At 42.5% G+C, this 23237-nt stretch overlaps 1 protein-coding gene across 1 annotated transcript; it reads right to left on the bottom strand.

The window, feature by feature from the left end:
• Positions 1 to 1482: 1482 nt before the first annotated feature.
• Positions 1483 to 16604, bottom strand: LOC137911050 (bile acid-CoA:amino acid N-acyltransferase-like). The gene is made up of 10 exons (XM_068755472.1): positions 16412 to 16604; positions 15490 to 15589; positions 14669 to 14859; positions 14360 to 14523; positions 3135 to 3254; positions 2934 to 3016; positions 2757 to 2850; positions 2472 to 2552; positions 2246 to 2384; positions 1483 to 1678 (listed from the first exon to the last, which is right to left on the bottom strand). The coding sequence occupies exons 1-10, from the start codon at positions 16602 to 16604 to the stop codon at positions 1554 to 1556; spliced, it is 1290 nt and encodes a 429-aa protein (XP_068611573.1). The 3' UTR covers positions 1483 to 1553.
• Positions 16605 to 23237: the final 6633 nt, after the last annotated feature.

Below are 23237 nucleotides of genomic sequence, written 5' to 3'. Positions count from 1 at the left end.
GTGTAAATATGAAGGTAAACCTCAGAGGACGTCTTTAAAAAAACAACAACATAGTTTGTGACAGAGTTTAATCCACTCTTCTGCAGGTACCTGGAGATGACAGTATGTAAGAAAGAGACGGATATCAGGTCATTCATTGAGTTTCTGCTTCAGATATGGCTTTGTTTACACTGTTGGGTTGAACGTCTGAGCTTTTGTGTAACTTCTGGCATCATAACTGGACCAGCCGGATTTCAGTACATGACACATGACATGCCCTGCAGATTGGCTGTTTAATATTCCACACATTTCACTAGTTCCAAACATCAAGAGTTAGGCTACTTTCATACATTGCTTCATACAATGAAGCCCAATGAGTAACGTGCAGCATTGTACTTTAAACAGAAATCACAAGTCAGAAACGTAGGAAATCAAATCCAGGCAGGCCACTTACCGGTGATTGTTGCCATTTTATTTCATCATTAGATACAATCAGTAATCATCGAACCTGTAACGCGCTAACATTTCTCCCCAAAGTCGATCCATACCAGTAGCTTCTTTGTGGTTTGACCCAAGCTGTGTTCTCCTCTGTCCTCCAGTCTGAGCTGCAGTGCGATGCTGCTGAAGAACCGCAGGCAGGTGAGGCGCTCTCTCTCAGGTGATCAGCTGATCAGCAAGGAGTTTCTCTCCTACGCACTGCTCCACTCAGCCTTCAGGAGGCATCCTATTTGACTCTCCTCCGACCTGTCATTCGCTCTCTCGCTCAGCCCAGCCGGTCCAGACAGATGGCCGTCCACCATGAGCCTCGGTTCTGTCCAAGGTTTCTGCCTGTTAAAGGGAAGATTTTCCTTGCCTGCGTTGCCAATGTGCTTACTCTTGTGGGTCAAGTTGGGTTCTGTCTTTCCCTGCTACTCCTGTAAAGTGCCTTGAGTTAACTTTCTGTTGTGATCCGGTGCTATATAAATAAAGTTGAATTGAATTGAATCATTACTTTGGGATGACTGATTTAGTGTGAGACCTTTTACTATAGACCCGACAGTGTGTGAGACCTCACACATTTCACTCTCGGTCATCTGATAGGTGTCTTCAGTAAAGACGTGAGTGAGTGATGATGATGATGAATATATTTATTAGATAGAATGTTAGAGTACAAGTACAGTCACACAGTAGCATGTATTACAGTACAAATAACGTCAAACATCCTGTCTAAGAGGAGCATTTCAAAAAAGCCCTTGCGGGCTTGTTTCCGTTGAAAGTCCTTCCTTTGCTTTTCCAGTATAGATTTAGATAGTGTGGTGTCTGGTATTGAACAGCAGTACACGTTCTATTAACCGTGACCACTAGGCGGTGCTACCGCGACACAGATGTAGTTGTCAACGAGTGATGGCAACAATAAAGACCACAGACCCGAACTGCCTGTCTCAGCATCTTATTAGTAAGTCACAGGAGCGTACATACTGGTAACCCACATTTATAGTAGAGTAGTATGCGGCATAAAGTCATATCAGAGAGAACTTTATTAATCCCTTGGGAAGGTTCCCTCGGGAAAATTAAGGAGAATTAACCAGATTTATTCATATCCTGGCTTTGGGAGTAATGTTGGAGTAAAGATGATGCTGCAGAAAAGCCAAGATCTTCTTCCAGGCATCTTCCTGGGCATCTGAATGAGGTTTTGTTTGTCCTCCCCACAGCAATATCACTGAAACACAGAGCACGATGTATGAGAGAAGCACAAAAACCTTGTGGTGTAAAAACGATCTTTGTTTCGGCCACTGCCCTCCAGCAGTGCTGCTGTGTTGTTGAAACAATCATTTATTTATTTATTGCTTTTTATGATCTATTTATTGATGTCTGTCTGCAATCCACAATAATAGTAATTACTTAATTAGTAAGTGAATAAAATAATTAAAAAATTAGCTGGTGGAGCATCGCAGACAATTTCCACCAATGTTCCATGTAAGAACAGAACCGTTTTATTTCCTCCAATTAAACATCTTATCAATTAACTGCCTCAGATGATTTATCAATCTAGCACTAAGATGTGCCACACACTGAAAACAGCAGCACCAACATTGTGAAAGGTTTCTGTATGTGGGTGACACGTGTTCCAGTCATCACTTTCCTTGTCGCCGCACACATTTCCCGTGTCCATGTATTTTCCCTGTTATCATTAAATTTAACAAAAAATGATCACCTGAAATGTTTTTTTTAGTATTCCACTACTACAAAAGAAAAAATAGTTTGGTCCTATGTGAGAAGAACTCACTTTTGTTTTCTGAGTCTGTGATAAATGTAGTAGCCATGTGGTGTGGAGAGAAGGGCGGTTCAATCAGGTGACCGGCGCCAGGGTATTGGACTCTGGTCAGCAGGTGGTCCTTCCCTGTCGCCTTCATTATCTGGTAGATCTGAGGAATACATTTTGTAAATTCTAGAACCCCTTGTATTTTATTTTTTTTTATTCATTTTACATTAAAATATGTTCCGGTACTCACATCTTCAGCAGACTCGACTGTAGGACAGTTCTGATCATCATAGCCGTTGACCAACAGCAGAGGGCAGCTGGTGTTCCCCATCTTGAGCCAATTAACCACAAAGAAATCGTGTCATGTTTATTAGAATAAATCTATAGAAATGACTCGCAAGCCTTCCCAAGTTGAGGCAATACAAGTCATGAAACACTGAATATGGATCAAGGAACAAAACTGAAAACACACATCTACATCAAGGTACCAGGTTTATTTGTTACACCGTGTACCATCAGTGTAAAATGTGCTTACGTTCAGTTTCTTTGAGGGGTCTTTCATAAGCGCTAGAACTATATCTCTCCACATCTGGTGGTGGTTCTCATCCACACGGATCAGTTTAGAATGCCTGTCATCACAAGTAATCGTTCCGTCACTCCAGGTGAGAAACGCCGGAATGTATTTATGTTTCCGACACAGAAGGTTACTTACTCGGCAATCAATTCAGTGATTCCTCTCATGCTGAAGCCAGGAAGGATGATGTGGTAGCCGCTGACACAAGCACAACAAAGAGGCTGAAACGGCACGTTGACACTATGAGCCGCCAGGGCAGGTATCAAACATCTCCCTTTCTGGTAATACGTTTTGGGAACGTACTTTAACGTCCACATATTCAAGACATTTCTAACGTACCTTAACAGTGGCGCTCTCAGTTACCAGATTCATGGCCACAGATGCGCCCATGCAAATACCAAAAATTCCAATTCTGTCTGGGATCACTTGAGGATGGTCCTTGAGAATATGAAATGCTGCCTGTGCAGAAGCAGAAAACAGGAAGTCTTTGTCAGGTTCTAACCGAGTTTTTACTCAATTCGCAAATGTTGCTCTCCAGGTTGAGTACAGCAGCAAGGGGACGGCGGGCAGCTGCAGCTCCTAAGAGGGTGGCGCAACATTTAATGAAGTTTTATTCATTAAATGTTTTGATTGAGGCAGAAATGTTCCTGCTGTAAGGTGGCATTCAGGACATGTCCTACACTAATCTTTGAGCTGTTTAGACATCCCTGGCTAACAAAACCTTTTGCTTATCCTCAGAAGTCTTCATGAAACCCAAATGCCCTTCTCATGGTATGGTATGCCCGACCTTCATAACCTCAACTTCTTGCCCCAACTGCTCTGCCTAACTCCGCTTTTCCTCCCCATCTTTAGTGCCGAGATCGGGCGAGTCACGCACGAGCCACTGGTAGAGCGTGTGTGTGGACGTGCAGCGTGCAGACACAAGGAGAAGGCACAGACATTTTGTGCACGAGATTTCTGCCAGACTCGTTTCAGTACTTCAGTACACAGGATCGACAGGATGGTTTATTTAGCTGTTTTTGGGTTGGTAATGGCCCAAAACCACCAAAATAATAGTGTAGAAACATTGTATGTCTCCTTTAAATTGGTTCTTGGATCTTGGTTGCTCTAGCCAATTAAATTAGCACATCCTCGGGACCTACTGTCCAGGTCACTAAATATATTCCTAGTCATTCACAAGTGCACGTCTTGGAGTAGAGCTGAGCCGATTTCTTTCATTCCACAAGAGTGGGAGAAAAAAGGAGCTGTAACTCTACGAAGGAGGAACGCTCACCAGATACTACTCCTCTGTGATCACTGATGTAGTGTCCAAAGGCCTCCCAGTAATCCTTATCCTCTGACTGGTGCAGGGAGTGAAGGGTTACTGGGGATCCTGGAGGCAGGTTCTCGACCACCACCTTGAACTTCTCATCCACCAGAGCCCGAGTGGGGAGAACAGAGAGAACCGGAGGGGCGGACTGAGTCATGCTCGATAATCGTCTGTGGACGAGGTCAAAGTCATTCATGGGCAGCTTCACCAAAGTACTGCAAAGTACTGTACTTTGGAATGACATGATATTCCCAGAAATACACAGTTGATTAGTACATGCTAGTAAATGTACAACACTCCATAATGTGCGGTAATTCTCTTACCGTGTAAATATGAAGGTAAACCTCAGAGGACGTCTTAAAAAAACCGACAACATAGTTTGTGACAGAGTTTAATCCACTCTTCTGCGGGTACCTGGAGATGACAGTATGTAAGAAAGAGACGGATATCAGGTCATTCATTGAGTTTCTGCATCAGATATGGCTTTGTTTTCATTGTTGGGTTGAACATCTGAGCTTTTGTGTAACTTCTGGCATCATAACTGCACCAGCCGGATTTCAGTATGTGATGTAAATGTAGCTCACTTCATTGTGTACAAATACATGTTTTAATTTTGTCCTAGTTTCCCTCCTTTTTATATTTTACATTCTCGTGAAGCAAATATGCAGCTCCACTCATCACCTGGATCAAAAAGGAAGAAAGTGTCCGGTTAACATCAAAAGGTTTTCAGTATGGAACTACTGCTCACTAACACAACTCATCTTTTATTCTGTTTGATGTACCAAGCTGCAATAATACTTAAATACTAGTTTCACTATGATACTAGAACAATACTCGTTTCTGTATTTCTGTTCGGAAAACTTAAAACAAATTTAGAACTAAAGATAATGATTGACGGAGTCCAAAGTTTAGAGTAGCTGAGAGCACGAGACATATCTTCAGTTTTAACACTAAAACTTTGTGTATTCAAAGTAAAATTAACAAATTACAGAGGCTGATTTCAATAGAAAATTCCAATCCCCAGTTGAATTTAAATAGCTCACCCTTCAATCTATCTATTTGCATACAAACACAATCTAATTTTTTATTAACGCTACAGACCATCAGGAAGCAATTTGAGGAAAGAACTCACGGAGATGAATGTTGTTGGTGTCTCATCCAGCAGGAATCAGAGAAGTCTAAATGGTCTGAGCTCGCTGCTCTCACTGGTCATTTGTTCTGTCAGATTTCTCGATGAGATGACGACAACCTTTTAACAGGAGGAGCATATCATTCAGTTCAGAATTAATCATAGACTAGCATTTCTAAAGCAAAGATGATGATTTACACAGTAGAAGGACTGACTCCAAACTATGAACTGTATGACTAGGCAATTAAAAAAAAAGAATAGAAATGTTGTATCATATGCTTCATTGGTGGAATCCATTGCACAAGGAGTTTTGTTTAAAATGAATGCTGTTTTTTAGTAAAGTTATATAGCAGTGGATCTTGGCAGGAGGTTTATTTTTATTTATTATCCCCATTAGCTGATACCGTATCAGCTAGTCTTCCTGGGCTCTGAGATTACATACATCATAATATCAAATCATGAACACATTATACCGTACATATCCACACTACGTATCCACAGAACATGTCATCTTGTGAGCACGGTCATCTGACGAAATTAAGACACGAATCATTAAACTCGAAAATTAATTTACAGCGGAGAAACATACCTGTAGTTCTCAAAAAAAGTTAGCAATTTTGATGAAGATTTTATAGGCATGTAGAACACAGACATAGAAGGTTTGAGGATGTTTGTCGCAATGAGCATATTGAATATTATTTTAATGTGTTTTATGGAATGGTGAGAAAGTCAGACAGCAGGGTTACTAAACATGGCATGATCCCATTAGTGGCATTTGTTTGTTTGTTTCTATGATGATGATGAATATATTTATGAGATAGAATGTTAGAGTACAAGTACATTCACACAGTAGCATGTATTACAGTACAAATACAGTCTAACATCCTGTCTAAGAGGAGCATTTCAAAAAAGCCCTTGCGGTCTTGTTTCCGTTGAAAGTCCTTAGTCCTTAGTACATAAATCATTGACATAGTTTCTTATGGTCGGCTATATTAGCTCAAAAGTTATTTTGTGCTCTACAAGTTATGTAACGAAGGCGTGTGGATGACAGTAATGAGGCAGTACCAAGTGATATCATAGAAACAGTGACCCCCTCACTCATTTAGTCTCCAGTATAGATCCGTGGGCTAACTGTGTACCGGTACTTTTACATCCTGGCTTTGGGAGGGATTGTTTCTACCATCAACACACAGAAGCCGCTGCTTTCCACTAAAGTATGCCCCATCATTATCAGCGTTCATGGCACGGTTAAAGGCATAGAACTCACCTTTTTGTGTATTTAGCATAGAATACAAAGCCCTGCAGTGTGGTGAAAATATATAGCAATATTAACAGTTATATAAAGAAATAAATAAGTAAGTAAGAGCAAAGGGGAAAAAAAGTAAAAAGGGGCGGAGCCACTGTCAACTGTCAACAATTTTGCTTTCATCATCAAAGGATGAGCACAACACCCAGGTGTATATAAGCCTGCTGGAACTTGTCTCTTGTGTTAGTCTAGTTTGATAATTATTGTTGAGATACATTAATTATTTGCTGTAGACAGAGTTGGGAGAAAATGGTTTCAAGATCGAACAACTTCAACTTTTCTCGTTGCTCAGAGAGTGATTCAGGTGAGTTGAAAGTCCTGGTCACCTGGGGCTGTTTGATATTATTATATTATTATATATTATATATTATTGACAAATAAATCCAGTTTAACAAGATCATGGTTTACATTATTTTCAGACATCACCACTAAGCGAAAGGCCAGCAATGACCATCCATCATCTGGCGAACCAGCCAGTCAGCCACCCAGTAAGAGACGTAGAACCATCATCGATCTCACTGGGGAGGACTCCACGGATTCTGTGGACGACTTTGGGCTGACTGAGGAGCAGAATCCCAGGTGGAAGAGAAAGGCAGGATCCTGTAACTGGTCTCTTCAAAATTCATCAGGAGAGTCGATCCAGCCGCCCAGTAAGCGGCAGAAAACCATCATCGATCTCACTGGTGAGGACTCCACGGATTCTGTGGCCGACGTCAGGCTGATTGAGGAGAATTCGGGAAAGCCAGACCCGAACGCAGAACCCGTCGAGTCCTCCTCAAGCATTTCCAGGAGAGGTGAGCTGACAGTTGAAAAGCTAACAGTTTTTATTTGGATGTGAACGCACAGACTAGCTCTGAACTTACACATTTACCACGTTTAACAACACTTGCTCTGCCCGACAATGTCAAACCACCTGTTTCTCTGTTCCAAGTAAAAATGTTCTTTTTTACAACTAAGAAGGAAACTGTAATTAAATTATTACAATTGTTCACACTTCCAGAATGCAAAACAGTCGTCAGTTAATAAAATATGAATTGAACACAATCCAGCGGTTTCAGCAGTGGAGTGAATGAGATGATGATGATTTGTTCTCCACACTTCGTGTGTCTAGAAGACTTCGAGTCAAAATATCTGGAGCTGCAGCCACTCGGTTGTGGAGGGTTTGGCTGTGTCTATGCTGGTTATCGCCGGTCCGATAATTTACCAGTAAGTATGAACACACACACGCACGCACACACACACACACACACACAGAGATATTAATCCTTCCTCTGTTTACCAGTTTAACAAACTGTTCATCCTGTCTCTTAGGTGGCCATCAAGTACATCCGGCGGGACAGGGTACGGTTTCGAAAAGTCGTAAGTCATTTTAAATGTCTTTATACTGTTAACAACGATAAATTGACTGAATTATTTCAGTACTAAGTGGTTCTTATCTATTCTAAATTCTAACTTCTCTCTGTACCTTAAACCTGAGGAGTGTTCAGTGTTTTGTAGCCTGAAAGTCTCCTGTAGCAGCAGCTAAAGCTAACAATAGCTAACAATATCCAGCAGCGCTGCATTTGTTCATGTCGAACAGAACCATCCCTCTGTGATGCATTATTGATGATGATGATGATGATGGTAATTCATGACAATCTTGGGTTCGCCTCAACACACACAGCAAGTCACTGTGTCATTCTGAAATGTCTCAGCAACGTGGTTTTTTAGCATGCTAACTCATGCTATTTCTTTACCATGTGCTGTCTCACTGCGCTGCTGATTGGGACCACACAGAACTTACATCTACATGTTTATGCTAATTTAAAATCATTTTCTCCCCTAGACCATAAATAATGAGACTCGGGAGGTTCCGTTGGAGGTGCTGATCATGCAGCGACTGGCAGGCGGATCAGCGTCAGTGGGGAAATCACCACTAGTGGCGCTGATCGATTGGTTCGGGCTGGATGACGACGTGATCCTGGTCATAGAGCGACCAGAGCCCTGCCTGACCTTGATGACCTACGCAGAGAAACCTCTTGAAGAACATCAGGCTAAAGTAAGGCTCAAATGAAATTGTCCTCCATGTCCATTCTTCCTCAATTTTGCAAAAGAGCTAAACTTTTCCTTAAACCTTCATGTAAAAAAACTGTCACATATCTTAAAATCAAAGTGCAAAAGCTGCACTCCCCTTCTTCCCTCACTCTAATCTTCTCTTTATCCATTTTCATCTCAGGACATCATGAGGCAGTTGGTGGCTGCTGCCATTCAGATCAAGTCAAAGGGTGTTGTCCACAAAGACATCAAAACGGACAACATCCTTGTTGAGCATCAGTCTGGTGTCCCTCGCGTGAAGGTCATCGATTTCGGCTGCAGCGTCTTCGTGGGTAAGACATATTTTATTTGCAATTTTCTGGCTGTTAAATCATCCATCGTCTCCTCTTGCGTTCATCCATCCGTCATGAAAATCTCACCTGTCCACGTTGTCTGTCTCCGCACCTTCCAAATCCCTGTTCACGTCCATACAGATGACCACGGAATGACGAGAGACCTGGCCGAGCTCATTACCCTGAGGCAGTTAGGCGGGGTCCTTGAGGACATCGTGTTGGGCTCGGAGACACTCTTCGATGACTCGTCCAGCAGTGAAGAGACTGACACGACCAAAGGTAAGACAATGCTGGTGTCCAATATACAAACCTAACTATGTGACTCGGTGTCCAAAACCATAAATATATCACGTCATCGTGATGACATCACACACGCTGGGAAACTTGAGTGCTATGGTCTCAACCACATCTATGCTTTCTGTTCTCTCTCAACCTTAGAGTGGAAGGATTTCAGGGATACCTGCTTCAATAGAAAACTTGAGAGGGAGGCCACCCTGGAGGATCTTCGGCGGCATCCTTGGTTGTGTCAGTAGTAAGGATCAGGACCCCGCTTCCTGACTGAGCAGTTATTTCAGTTGACGCAAGGCAAAGATAGAGGCGACAAAGGCCACCCCTGACGGATGCTCAGGGTCTCCTCCTGCATAAATTAATGCACAAGAAATAGTCCGTGGATTTTCACTGACGCAAAAGGCCTGTAGTTTCATGTGACCAAAGTAAACCCTGCCACCTGCCACGGACAGTGACCATGTTGTCTACAGAAACTGCATTCGAGAAATGCTTTGCTAAAGCCGAGGCAAGCATCAAACAATGGATTGGGCCGTTTGAAGGAACGCTTGGATTCACTTCAAATGGATTTCACATCGCTCAAAGAAGAAACGAAGGCGCTCAGGGACGCAAACTTTGCGGTGAGCACAGCAAGTGTGGAGCGAGCGTTCAAAGCCTTGTCCCAAACAGTGACAACAGTGGAGGCAAAGTTACAACATTGCTGTACGGCCCAGCTACCATTGTGGTTCCCCACGCTGAAAGACGGCGCCACCAGAGCCCATCGTATTGGACCTCCACGGGGCAACGCATCCATGGTAGCATTGTGAAATAAGCACCCACGCTGTCAGCTATCCCAAAGTTCCCACTTCCACATTGTAGCATATAGTGCCTCACAAGACCCGGACTACAGCGCATGCTTGGGATGATAAAATACCTCTCAGAATACATCCCTGGTGAAACTACTGCTTCTGTGCCTCCGAGACAGCTGCTGCAAAAGGACAGTGGCTGGCAATGGCAACCTGAGCGTGATGAGCGTGATGAGCGTGCTATCACTCACTGGAATAGCTGCCCTCTGCACATCCGTCACTCCAGCAACAAAACCTCATTCAAATACAATTTAAGAAGACGTTACTTACAGCTGATCAATGGTCCTGTAATGACGAATTAAATGTTTGTTCTGTTTTCTGGATGCTCTCCTGAGAGATGGTTTTGACAATGAATACATGAATGTAAAGTTTGTTGATGGATATTGTTGTGGATATCTAGTGTGTACATATATGTATTGTGTATATGTACATATAGGGCTTTCATGATTTGAGTTGGTGCGTGTAATCCCGGACCCCAGGAAGACTAGCTGATGCCACGGTGTCAACTAATGGGGATCCTTTTTAAATAAATAACTGAAGATATAAGTAAATTAAAGGATGCATTCATAACTGCCCCGGTCCTTAAATTATTTGACCCAGAAGAAAGCAGTCATCGTACAAGCAAGATGCATCCAAGGATGGTTTAGGTGCTTGTCTAATGCAAGATGGACATCTGCATCCAGAGCTCTGACGGACACTGGAAAAAAACTATGCACACAGAGAAGGAGCTCCTGGCTGTTGTGTTCTCAGTCGAGCTCTTTCATCAGTATGTCTCCGGAGTCAAAGTTAAAGTGCAGCCAGACTTAAGGGCATGCCATGATATTTGTTATACTGTTAAAATGAAGATGAAAATAAAAAGGGAAAAACACAGAAAGATAAGAAAACTGATGCAATTGAATATTTGACATTTTTTAACTAAGAACAGATTTAATGTTGCCTGAACTTGAAGTATTATGGATTCAAGTCCATATTCCACATTTAAGGCCGTTACTGGTTTGCTGTTGATACCGTCCACTCAATGCAAATTCTGCTTACTTGGAATATAGACAATGCCTATAGAGCAGGTCACTCAACTGCTGCTTTCATACAACATAAATTAACCAAGCAAAACTGCAGTTGACAAATTCCACGGTGTCTTGAAAGGACAACCCTGATAAAACTGAAGGAATCACCAAGGTTGCAGGATGTGGAAATAGTTTATTTACCTGTAAACAGGTCCTCTGATGACAATGTTTCTGGATGAAAAATAACTCAAACAAATGCAATTTAATTATTTGAATTAATAGATTCATTTTCCTCGATTAATTAAATCAGTTTTCATAAAATAACTTGAAATCGCCTTCTAATTTGCAATAAAGTGTTTTTTATTTCCATTGAAAGTCTCAAATGCAGTTAAATCCTAATTGATCAAGTTAGAAATCAATCAAGCTCAAAAAACAGCACTAAAAGAAAATATATAACAATCAGGAAGATGATTGAAGATATATAAAATATAAAGTTTAAAAAAGGTTTGATTAAAGTTACAACTTCCAGTTACAGGCTGACAACATAATACACCTGCTCATCTCTAAACAACTTTATTAATATCTTATTTCCATCAGAATCAGCCGTCAGAATAACTTGAGCTCAGAATCAAAGGCCCCTTTTGCAATCTGGGAACAATCCTACTGTTTCTGATAGTCGGCTGTATCAGATCAAAAGTTATTTTGTGCTCTACAAGTGTTACGTCTATAGTCAAAGGCCTCTCAATGAACCAGTCAACCCAAAGGAAGGACGCCTCCTGAAGGTTGAGTGGAGCAGTGCAGGTGAGAGAGACTCCTTGCTGAACTGATTTATCTAAGTGGGAGCACCTGCCTGCAGCCCTTCAGCAGCGTCACACTGCAGCTCAGAGCGTGGAGAGCAGAGGAGAACACTGTTCAGCTTGGGTCAAACCGCAAAGAAGCCACTGGTTTACAACCTGATGACTGATAATCCTCCAATGCACAAAGTAAAAATTGGAGAGAGAAAGGAGTTGTTCCGAGCATGTTTGTGGGTGACCAGGCCCGTTTCAAGTTGGGGCAGAAGCTGAACAAAAGTGAAGGATAACTTGACAAGTTATGTAATGAAGGCATGTGGAACGACAGTAATGAGGCAGTACCAAGTGATATCATAGAAACAGTGACCCTCTCACTCATTTAGTCTCCAGTATAGATCCGTGGGCTAACTGTGTACCGGTACTTTTACTTCCTGGCTTTGGGAGTGATCCTGGAGTACAGATGATGCTGCAGGAAAGCGAGGATCTTCTTCCAGGAATCTTCCTGTGCATCTGAATGGGGTTTTGTTTGTCCCCCCCACAGCAACATCACTGAAACACAGAATGTTATGTTTGAGAGAAGCAGCTTTCACACATTGAGTCACGAACAGGATGGACAGCCAGAGGTAACATAAAGCACTGGGGCACTGATCTATTACGCAAAGCTACCTTTTACTTCAGTACCTGCTGAACATCTAGACTGGTGCAGGTCATTGTTTCTACCATCAACACACAGAAGCCGCTGCTTTCCACTAAAGTATGCCCCATCATTATCAGCGTTCATGGCATGGTTAAAGGCATAGAACTCACCTTTTTGTGCATTTGACATAGAATACGAAGCCCTGTAGTGTGGCGAGAAGGGCGGTTGGATCTGGTGTCCGGCGTCGGGGTATTGCAGGCTGGTCAGCAGGTGTTCCTTCCCTGTTGCCTTCATCCTCTGGAAGAGCTGAGGGTAAAATGATGAATCCATATAGCACAGATTTCATATCAGCCTTTATTTTTCATTTTGTTGACTTGAATGAAACACTACAACAGATAGATGTCAAGCCTAAAAGAGAAGACAGTGTGAAGGTGAGCAAAAGGAGCATTCAAAGTCTACAATAACACGACATATTGATGTTCGTCATCATCATGCATGACGACAACCTGCTGAATACCCCTGAGAACACCGATATCACTGATCAATACCTATTTAAGAGACGTGATTTGTGTTTACACAACCCTGTCCAGGATATTATTAGTGTTCTGTTGTCCTGTGTGTACATAAATAATTAAAATATGTACTCACATCTTCTGCGTAATCCACTGTAGCAAAATTTTGATCATCATGGCCGCTAACCAACAACACTGGACAGTTTATTTTCTCCACCTTGCATAGAAGTATTAAAGGAAAATGTAAAGATATTAATAACAACAAGATCTAGTGGGGCTAAAATTGAACTGACACCTGCAATAAACAGGTCAGTTGTTACTTCAGTGCGAGAGCCGTAGAACCAAAGAGAACCCAGAAAGACAGGGGGAGAACATGCAAACTCTGCACAGAAAAGCCTTAGGTAAAATCAAACCTGTGCCCTGCACTAACCCTTGCACCAATGTGTTCCCCAAAACTAAATAAAAACAATTTCATTTAATTTATGTCAAATGACAGCAATCCAACACTTGATGCCATCCTTGTGAGGTGATCAGTGTAAAATGTACTCACATTCAGTTTCTTTGAAGGGTCTTTCAAAATCTCTGGACCGATATCTCGCCATATTTGATGGTTGTTCTCATCCACACGAATCATGTTAAAGTGCCTGACATCACAAGTAATTGTTCTGTCACTCCAGCTGAGAAATACTTTAATGTATTTATAGTTTCTGACACAAAAGATCACTTACTTGCCCAAAAAATCATGGATTCCTCTTACGGTGAACTCGGGAATAGCAAGGTGGAAGCCACTGATAGAAACACAACAAAGAGGCTGGAACACAGTAACATGAGTTATTTGAAGACTGAGAGCCATGAGGGAAGGAGAAAATTAAAGAAACTATCTCAGGATATTTAGGATTAATGTATTTTCTGTTTATTTTAGCATCTGTCATATCAAATTATTTGTGACTTGCCTTGATTACGTTGCTCTCAGTTACCAGATACATGGCCACAATTGAACCGAGACAAAAACCAAATATTCCAATTCTGTCTGGGATCACTTGAGGATGGTCCTTGAGAATATTAAATGCCGTCTGTGCAGAAGCAGAAAACGGGAAGTTGTTGTGAAGTTGTTGGTTGCTGTGAAAACTTAAAAACAAGTTCTTCACAAGTAATAGAATCTATGAAAGTTCAATAAATTCTAAAACTTCAAATGTCACATAGATTCAGCTCAGCAAATAATACTAAAATTGGTGTGTAGGAAACTGAAAGAACATGGGGCAGCAAATTCAAACATGCAACCACAGTGAAGCTGTGAAGAAATTAGTATGACAATAATCATATACCAGAAACCCTTTATACAGACTGGAAGAAAATAAATAAACAAACAAACAAACAAACATCAAAATAGCTCAAGTCAACATCAGCTTTCTCCATCTCGCCAGGTTTTGCATATTCCAGCACAAAAGAAGCAAAGCCGTGGGATGCCAGCAAAGACGACCGATACTCCAGCAGTCCTCCACCTCCTCCCCACATATCCAGCACCCCAGGGAAAGGCCCTGGACCTGAAAGCAGAGACAAAGATGTCTGAGAAAAGAGTCTTTACAAATCAAACAATAAACATACCACCGTCCAACCATAAAGGGTCAGGAGACGTCCCAGTCTTTTTCAAGATCAACAAAAAGAGAAGAGAAGATAGCACAGCTGTACCTGGTGGTATAAAGAGGGTCCCTCTCACTCCTTTCTCACTGATATTGATCCTCCGGACCCCGGGAGCCAGGTACCATCTCTCTATGACCACCGACGCCAGAGGACACTGATCCCTGAAGCCCTCAGCTAAATGTCCTCTGTAGACTGACATGTTGACGAGCATCGGGGTGCAGACATTTTTCTTTCTCAACCTGACAGGTAAAGAAAAGGGCATAGACTTTAATATCCACAGTCCCATCAGGTTTTCTTATATTTCTGTGAGTGAGCATCGGGCTGTAGCGAATGCTGTAGCTCTGCTACTCTCTTCTTCTTGAAGGTAAAGAAAGCAGCAGTAACGAGCACAATCAGCACAAAAAACAAACATATATAGGAATGACATGCACGGGAAACCTGCTGGGATTTTTTCAAAGAGAAGAGGAAACCAGGCCACCCTAAGAAATTGCCATTTGAGGAATTTGTCCAACCCCTTATGAGGAGCACAAAAATTGGTCCTAAGTTTCCCTCCCAGAGGTGAGAGTTAAAACTCCATCTGACAGGAGACTCTGGACAGAACTGGCAGGCCCAAATGTATTGTGAGGGTCTGTTGGGAACATCTGGCAGAGTCTCCTGTCAGAAGGAGTTTTAACTCCCACCTCTGGGAGCGCTTCGACCATATACTGGGGGAGGCAGGGGACATTGAGTCCGAGTGGGCCATGTTTCGTGCCTCCATTGTCGAAGCAGATGAGTCAACTGAGTCTCCTCTCTGTGTAAAAGAAATGTTAAAAAAACAAAAAAACAAATGCACTTGCGAAATTGAGCTTTCCAGACATTTCATGGATTACCTGATGCCAGCACGGGATCCTGGAACTGGCCGCATGCTCCACAACAAACCCATGACCTCTGTTCCTGTGTAGGTGCCCCCAAAACTCAAATCCTCTGCAACTGGAAACATGAAAGTCAGCAACAGTAAAAGAAAGTTAGACAGGCAGCAAACATCTGTGGTCTAGTTGTGCTGATGGTACGAGGTCACTGCTGAAACTAGATATGGCAGCTATACTGTCAAGAAAGTTGTATTAAAAACCAAAAGGTTTTATTCATTAAGTGTTTTGATTGAGGCAGAAATGTTCCTGCTGTAAGGTGGCATTCAGGACATGTCCTACACTAATCTTTGAGCTGTTTAGACATCCCTGGCTAACAAAACCTTTTGCTTATCCTCAGAAGTCTTCATGAAACCCAAATGCCCTTCTCATGGTATGGTATGCCCGACCTTCATAACCTCAACTTCTTGCCCCAACTACTCTGCCTAACTGCGCTTTTCCTCCCCAGCTTTAGTGCCGTGATCGGGCGAGTCACGCACGAGCCACTGGTAGAGCGTGTGTGTGGACGTGCAGCGGGCAGACACAAGGAGAGGGCACAGACATTTTGTGCACGAGATTTCTGCCAGACTCGTTTCAGTACTTAATTACAAAACTATGCAAACCACACAGGATCGACAGGATGGTTTATTTAGCTGTTTTTGGGTTGGTAATGGCCCCAAACCACCAAAATAATAGTGTAGAAACATTGTATGTCTCCTTTAAATTGGTTCTAGGTTGCTCTAGCCAATTAAATTAGCACATCCTCGGGACCTTCTGTCGAGGTCACTAAATATATTCCTAGTCATTCACCAAGTGCACGTCTTGGAGTAGAGCTGAGCCGATTTCTTTCATTCCACAAGAGTGGGAGAAAAAAGGAGCTGTAACTCTACAAAGGAGGAACACTCACCAGATACTACCCCTCTGTGATCACTGATGTAGTGTCCAAAGGCCTCCCAGTAATCCTTATCCTCTGACTGGTGCAGGGAGTGAAGGGTTACTGGGGATCCTGGAGGCAGGTTCTCGACTACCACCTTGAACTTCTCATCCACCAGAGCCCGAGTGGGGAGAACAGAGAGAACCGGAGGGGCGGACTGAGTCATGCTCGATAATCGTCTGTGGACGAGGTCAAAGTCATTCATGGGCAGCTTCACCAAAGTACTGCAAAGTACTGTACTTTGGAATGACATGATATTCCCAGAAATACACAGTTGATGAGTACATGCTTGTACATGTACAACACTCCATGATGTACGGTAATTCTCTTACCGTGTAAATACGAAGGTAAACCTCAGAGGACGTCTTAAAAAAACCGACAACATAGTTTGTGACAGAGTTTAATCCACTCTTCTGCAGGTACCTGGAGATGACAGTATGTAAGAAAGAGACGGATATCAGGTCATTCATTGAGTTTCTGCTTCAGATATGGCTTTGTTTTCATTGTTGGGTTGAACATCTGAGCTTTTGTGTAACTTCTGGCATCATAACTGCACCAGCCGGATTACAGTACATGATGTAAATGTAGCTCACTTCATTGTGTACAAATACATGTTTTAATTTTGTCCTAGTTTCCCTCCTTTTCATATTTTACATTCTCGTGAAGCAAATATGCAGCTCCACTCATCACCTGGATCAAAAAGGAAGAAAGTGTCCGGTTAACATCAAAAGGTTTTGAGTATGGAACTACTGCTCACTAACACAACTCATCTTTTATTCTGTTTGATGTACCAAGCTGCAATAATACTTAAATACTAGTTTCACTATGATACTAGAATAATACTCGTTTCTGTATTTCTGTTCGGAAAACTTAAAACAAATTTAGAATTAAAGATAATGATTGACGGAGTCCAAAGTTTAGAGTAGCCGAGAGCACGAGACATATCTTCAGTTTTAACACGAAAACCTTGTGTATTCAAAGTAAAATTAACAAATTACAGAGGCTGATTTCAATAGAAAATTCCAATCCCCAGTTGAATTTAAGCAGCTCACCCTTCAATCTGTCTATTTGCATACAAACACAATCTAATTTTTGAATTAACATTACAGACCATCAGGAAGCAATTTGAGGAAAGAACTCACGGAGATGAATGTTGTTGGTGCCTCATCCAGCAGGAATCAGAGAAGTCTAAATGGTCTGAGCTCGCTGCTCTCACTGGTCATTTGTTCTGTCAGATTTCTGGATGAGATGACGACAACCTTTTAACAGGAGGAGCATATCATTCAGTTCAGAATTAATCATAGACTAGCATTTCTAAAGCAAAGATGATGATTTACACAGTAGAAGGACTGACTCCAAACTATGAACTGTATGACTAGGCAATTAAAAAAAAAGAATAGAAATGTTGTATCATATGCTTCATTGGTGGAATCCATTGCACAAGGAGTTTTGTTTAAAATGAATGCTGTTTTTTTAGTAAAGTTATATAGCAGTGGATCTTGGCAGGAGGTTTATTTTTATTTATTATCCCCATTAGCTGATACCGTATCAGCTAGTCTTCCTGGGCTCTGAGATTACATACATCATAATATCAAATCATGAACACATTATACCGTACATATCCACACTACGTATCCACAGAACATGTCATCTTGTGAGCACGGTCATCTGACGAAATTAAGACACGAATCATTAAACTCGAAAATTAATTTACAGCGGAGAAACATACCTGTAGTTCTCAAAAAAAGTTAGCAATTTTGATGAAGATTTTATAGGCATGTAGAACACAGACATAGAAGGTTTGAGGATGTTTGTCGCAATGAGCATATTGAATATTATTTTAATGTGTTTTATGGAATGGTGAGAAAGTCAGACAGCAGGGTTACTAAACATGGCATGATCCCATTAGTGGCATTTGTTTGTTTGTTTCTATGATGATGATGAATATATTTATTAGATAGAATGTTAGAGTACAAGTACAGTCACACAGTAGCATGTATTACAGTACAAATACAGTCAAACATCCTGTCTAAGAGGAGCATTTCAAAAAAGCCCTTGCGGTCTTGTTTCCGTTGAAAGTCCTTAGTCCTTAGTACATAAATCATTGACATAGTTTCTTATGGTCGGCTATATTAGCTCAAAAGTTATTTTGTGCTTTACAAGTTATGTAACGAAGGCGTGTGGATGGCAGTAATGAGGCAGTACCAAGTGATATCATAGAAACAGTGACCCTCTCACTCATTTAGTCTCCAGTATAGATATATAAAGAAATAAATAAGTAAGTAAGAGCAAAGGGGAAAAAAAGTAAAAAGGGGCGGAGCCACTGTCAACTGTCAACAATTTTGCTTTCATCTTCAAAGGATGAGCACAACACCCAGGTGTATATAAGCCTGCTGGAACTTGTCTCTTGTGTTAGTCTAGTTTGATAATTATTGTTGAGATACATTAATTATTTGCTGTAGACAGAGTTGGGAGAAAATGGTTTCAAGATCGAACAACTTCAACTTTTCGAGTTGCTCAGAGATCACCACTAAGCGAAAGGCCAGAAATGACCATCCATCATCTGGCGAACCAGCCAGTCAGCCACCCAGTAAGAGACGTAGAACCATCATCGATCTCACTGGGGAGGACTCCACGGATTCTGTGGACGACTTTGGGCTGACTGAGGAGCAGAATCCCAGGTGGAAGAGAAAGGCAGGATCCTGTAACTGGTCTCTTCAAAATTCATCAGGAGAGTCGATCCAGCCGCCCAGTAAGCGGCAGAAAACCATCATCGATCTCACTGGTGAGGACTCCACGGATTCTGTGGCCGACGTCAGGCTGATTGAGGAGAATTCGGGAAAGCCAGACCCGAACGCAGAACCCGTCGAGTCCTCCTCAAGCATTTCCAGGAGAGGTGAGCTGACAGTTGAAAAGCTAACAGTTTTTATTTGGATGTGAACGCACAGACTAGCTCTGAACTTACACATTTACCACGTTTAACAACACTTGCTCTGCCCGACAATGTCAAACCACCTGTTTCTCTGTTCCAAGTAAAAATGTTCTTTTTTACAACTAAGAAGGAAACTGTAATTAAATTATTGTAATTGTTCACACTTCCTGAATGCAAAACAGTCGTCAGTTAATAAAATATGAATTGAACACAATCCAGCGGTATCAGCAGTGGAGTGAATGAGATGATGATGATTTGTTCTCCACACTTTGTGTGTCTAGAAGACTTTGAGTCAAAATATCTGGAGCTGCAGCCACTCGGTTGTGGAGGGTTTGGCTGTGTCTATGCTGGTTATCGCCGGTCCGATAATTTACCAGTAAGTATGAACACACACACGCACACATGTGCGGCGGCTGTGGCTCAGTTGGTAGAGTGGGTCGTCCAGTGATCAGAAGGTCGGTGGTTCGAATCCCAGCTCTGACTGTCTGCGTGTCGAAGTGTCCTTGGGCAAGGCACTGAACCCCAAATTGCTCCCAGTGGGTCTGGCCGCACCTTGCATGGCAGCAGTCGCCCACTGGAGTATGAATGTGTGTGTGACTGGGTGAATGTGAGGCCTCATGTAAAGCGCCTTGAGCGCCGCGAAGCGGTGGAAAGGCGCTATATAAGTGCAGTCCATTTACCATTTACACAGACACACACACACACAGAGAGAGAGAGATATTAATCCTTCCTCTGTTTACCAGTTTAACAAACTGTTCATCCTGTCTCTTAGGTGGCCATCAAGTACATCCGGCGGGACAGGGTACGGTTTCGAAAAGTCGTAAGTCATTTTAAATGTCTTTATACTGTTAACAACGATAAATTGACTGAATTATTTCAGTACTAAGTGGTTCTAATCTATTCTAAATTCTAACTTCTCTCTGTACCTTAAACCTGAGGAGTGTTCAGTGTTTTGTAGCCTGAAAGTCTCCTGTAGCAGCAGCTAAAGCTAACAATAGCTAACAATGTCCAGCAGCGCTGCATTTGTTCATGTCGAACAGAACCATCCCTCTGTGATGCATTATTGATGATGATGATGATGATGGTAATTCATGACAATCTTGGGTTCGCCTCAACACACACAGCAAGTCACTGTGTCATTCTGAAATGTCTCAGCAACGTGGTTTTTTAGCATGCTAACTCATGCTATTTCTTTACCGTGTGCTGTCTCACTGCGCTGCTGATTGGGACCACACAGAACTTACATCTACATGTTTATGCTAATTTAAAATCATTTTCTCCCCTAGACCATAAATAATGAGACTCGGGAGGTTCCGTTGGAGGTGCTGATCATGCAGCGACTGGCAGGCGGATCAGCGTCAGTGGGGAAATCACCACTAGTGGCGCTGATCGATTGGTTCGGGCTGGATGACGAAGTGATCCTGGTCATAGAGCGACCAGAGCCCTGCCTGACCTTGATGACCTACGCAGAGAAACCTCTTGAAGAACATCAGGCTAAAGTAAGGCTCAAATGAAATTGACCTCCATGTCCATTCTTCCTCAATTTTGCAAAAGAGCTAAACTTTTCCTTAAACCTTCATGTAAAAAAACTGTCACATATCTTAAAATCAAAGTGCAAAAGCTGCACTCCCCTTCTTCCCTCACTCTAATCTTCTCTTTATCCATTTTCATCTCAGGACATCATGAGGCAGTTGGTGGCTGCTGCCATTCAGATCAGGTCAAAGGGTGTTGTCCACAAAGACATCAAAACGGACAACATCCTTGTTGAGCATCAGTCTGGTGTCCCTCGCGTGAAGGTCATCGATTTCGGCTGCAGCGTCTTCGTGGGTAAGACATATTTTATTGGCAATTTTCTGACTGTTAAATCATCCATCGTCTCCTCTTGCGTTCATCCATCCCTCATGAAAATCTCACCTGTCCTCGTTGTCTGTCTCCGCACCTTCCAAATCCCTGTTCACGTCCATACAGATGACCACGGAATGACGAGAGACCTGGCCGAGCTCATTACCCTGAGGCAGTTAGGCGGGGTCCTTGAGGACATCGTGTTGGGCTCGGAGACACTCTTCGATGACTCGTCCAGCAGTGAAGAGACTGACACGACCGAAGGTAAGACAATGCTGGTGTCCAATATACAAACCTAACGATGTGACTCGGTGTCCAAAACCATAAATATATCACGTCATCGTGATGACATCACACACGCTGGGAAACTTGAGTGCTATGGTCTCAACCACATCTATGCTTTCTGTTCTCTCTCAACCTTAGAGTGGAAGGATTTCAGGGATACCTGCTTCAATAGAAAACTTGAGAGGGAGGCCACCCTGGAGGATCTTCGGCGGCATCCTTGGTTGTGTCAGTAGTAAAGATCAGGACCCCGCTTCCTGACTGAGCAGTTATTTCAGTTGACGCAAGGCAAAGATAGAGGCGACAAAGGCCACCCCTGACGGATGCTCAGGGTCTCCTCCTGCATAAATTAATGCACAAGAAATAGTCCGTGGATTTTCACTGACGCAAAAGGCCTGTAGTTTCATGTGACCAAAGTAAACCCTGCCACCTGCCACGGACAGTGACCATGTTGTCTACAGAAACTGCATTCGAGAAATGCTTTGCTAAAGCCGAGGCAAGCATCAAACAATGGATTGGGCCGTTTGAAGGAACGCTTGGATTCACTTCAAATGGATTTCACATCGCTCAAAGAAGAAACGAAGGCGCTCAGGGACGCAAACTTTGCGGTGAGCACAGCAAGTGTGGAGCGAGCGTTCAAAGCCTTGTCCCAAACAGTGACAACAGTGGAGGCAAAGTTACAACATTGTTGTACGGCCCAGCTACCATTGTGGTTCCCCACGCTGAAAGACGGCGCCACCAGAGCCCATCGTATTGGACCTCCACGGGGCAACGCATCCATGGTAGCATTGTGAAATAAGCACCCACGTTGTCAGCTATCCCAAAGTTCCCACTTCCCAATTGTAGCATATAGTGCCTCACAAGACCCGGACTACAGCGCATGCTTGGGATGATAAAATACCTCTCAGAATACATCCCTGGTGAAGCTACTGCTTCTGTGCCTCCGAGACAGCTGCTGCAAAAGGACAGTGGCTGGCAATGGCAACCTGAGCATGATGAGCGTGATGAGCGTGCTATCACTCACTGGAATAGCTGCCCTCTGCACATCCGTCACTCCAGCAACAAAACCTCATTCAAATACAATTTAAGAAGGCGTTACTTACAGCTGATCAATGGTCCTGTAATGACTAATTAAATGTTTGTTCTGTTTTCTGGATGCTCTCCTGAGAGATGGTTTTGACAATGAATACATGAATGTAAAGTTTGTTGATGGATATTGTTGTGGATATCTAGTGTGTACATATATGTATTGTGTATATGTACATATAGGGCTTTCATGATTTGAGTTGGTGCGTGTAATCCCGGACCCCAGGAAGACTAGCTGATGCCACGGTGTCAACTAATGGGGATCCTTTTTAAATAAATAACTGAAGATATAAATAAATTAAAGAATGCATTCATAACTGCCCCGGTCCTTAAATTATTTGACCCAGAAGAAAGCAGTCATTGTACAAGCAAGATGCATCCAAGGATGGTTTAGGTGCTTGTCTAATGCAAGATGGACATCTGCATCCAGAGCTCTGACGGACACTGGAAAAAAACTATGCACACAGAGAAGGAGCTCCTGGCTGTTGTGTTCTCAGTCGAGCGCTTTCATCAGTATGTCTCCGGAGTCAAAGTTAATGTGCAGTCAGACTTAAGGGCATGCCATGATATTTGTTATACTGTTAAAATGAAGATGAAAATAAAAAGGGAAAAACACAGAAAGATAAGAAAACTGATGCAATTGGATATTTGACATTT

Source organism: Brachionichthys hirsutus, chromosome 22 (genome assembly GCF_040956055.1).
Source record: "Brachionichthys hirsutus isolate HB-005 chromosome 22, CSIRO-AGI_Bhir_v1, whole genome shotgun sequence".
Lineage (NCBI taxonomy): Eukaryota > Metazoa > Chordata > Actinopteri > Lophiiformes > Brachionichthyidae > Brachionichthys > Brachionichthys hirsutus.
Note: the sequence above shows the minus strand (reverse complement) of the source record. Positions and strands in the feature narration are given on the sequence as shown.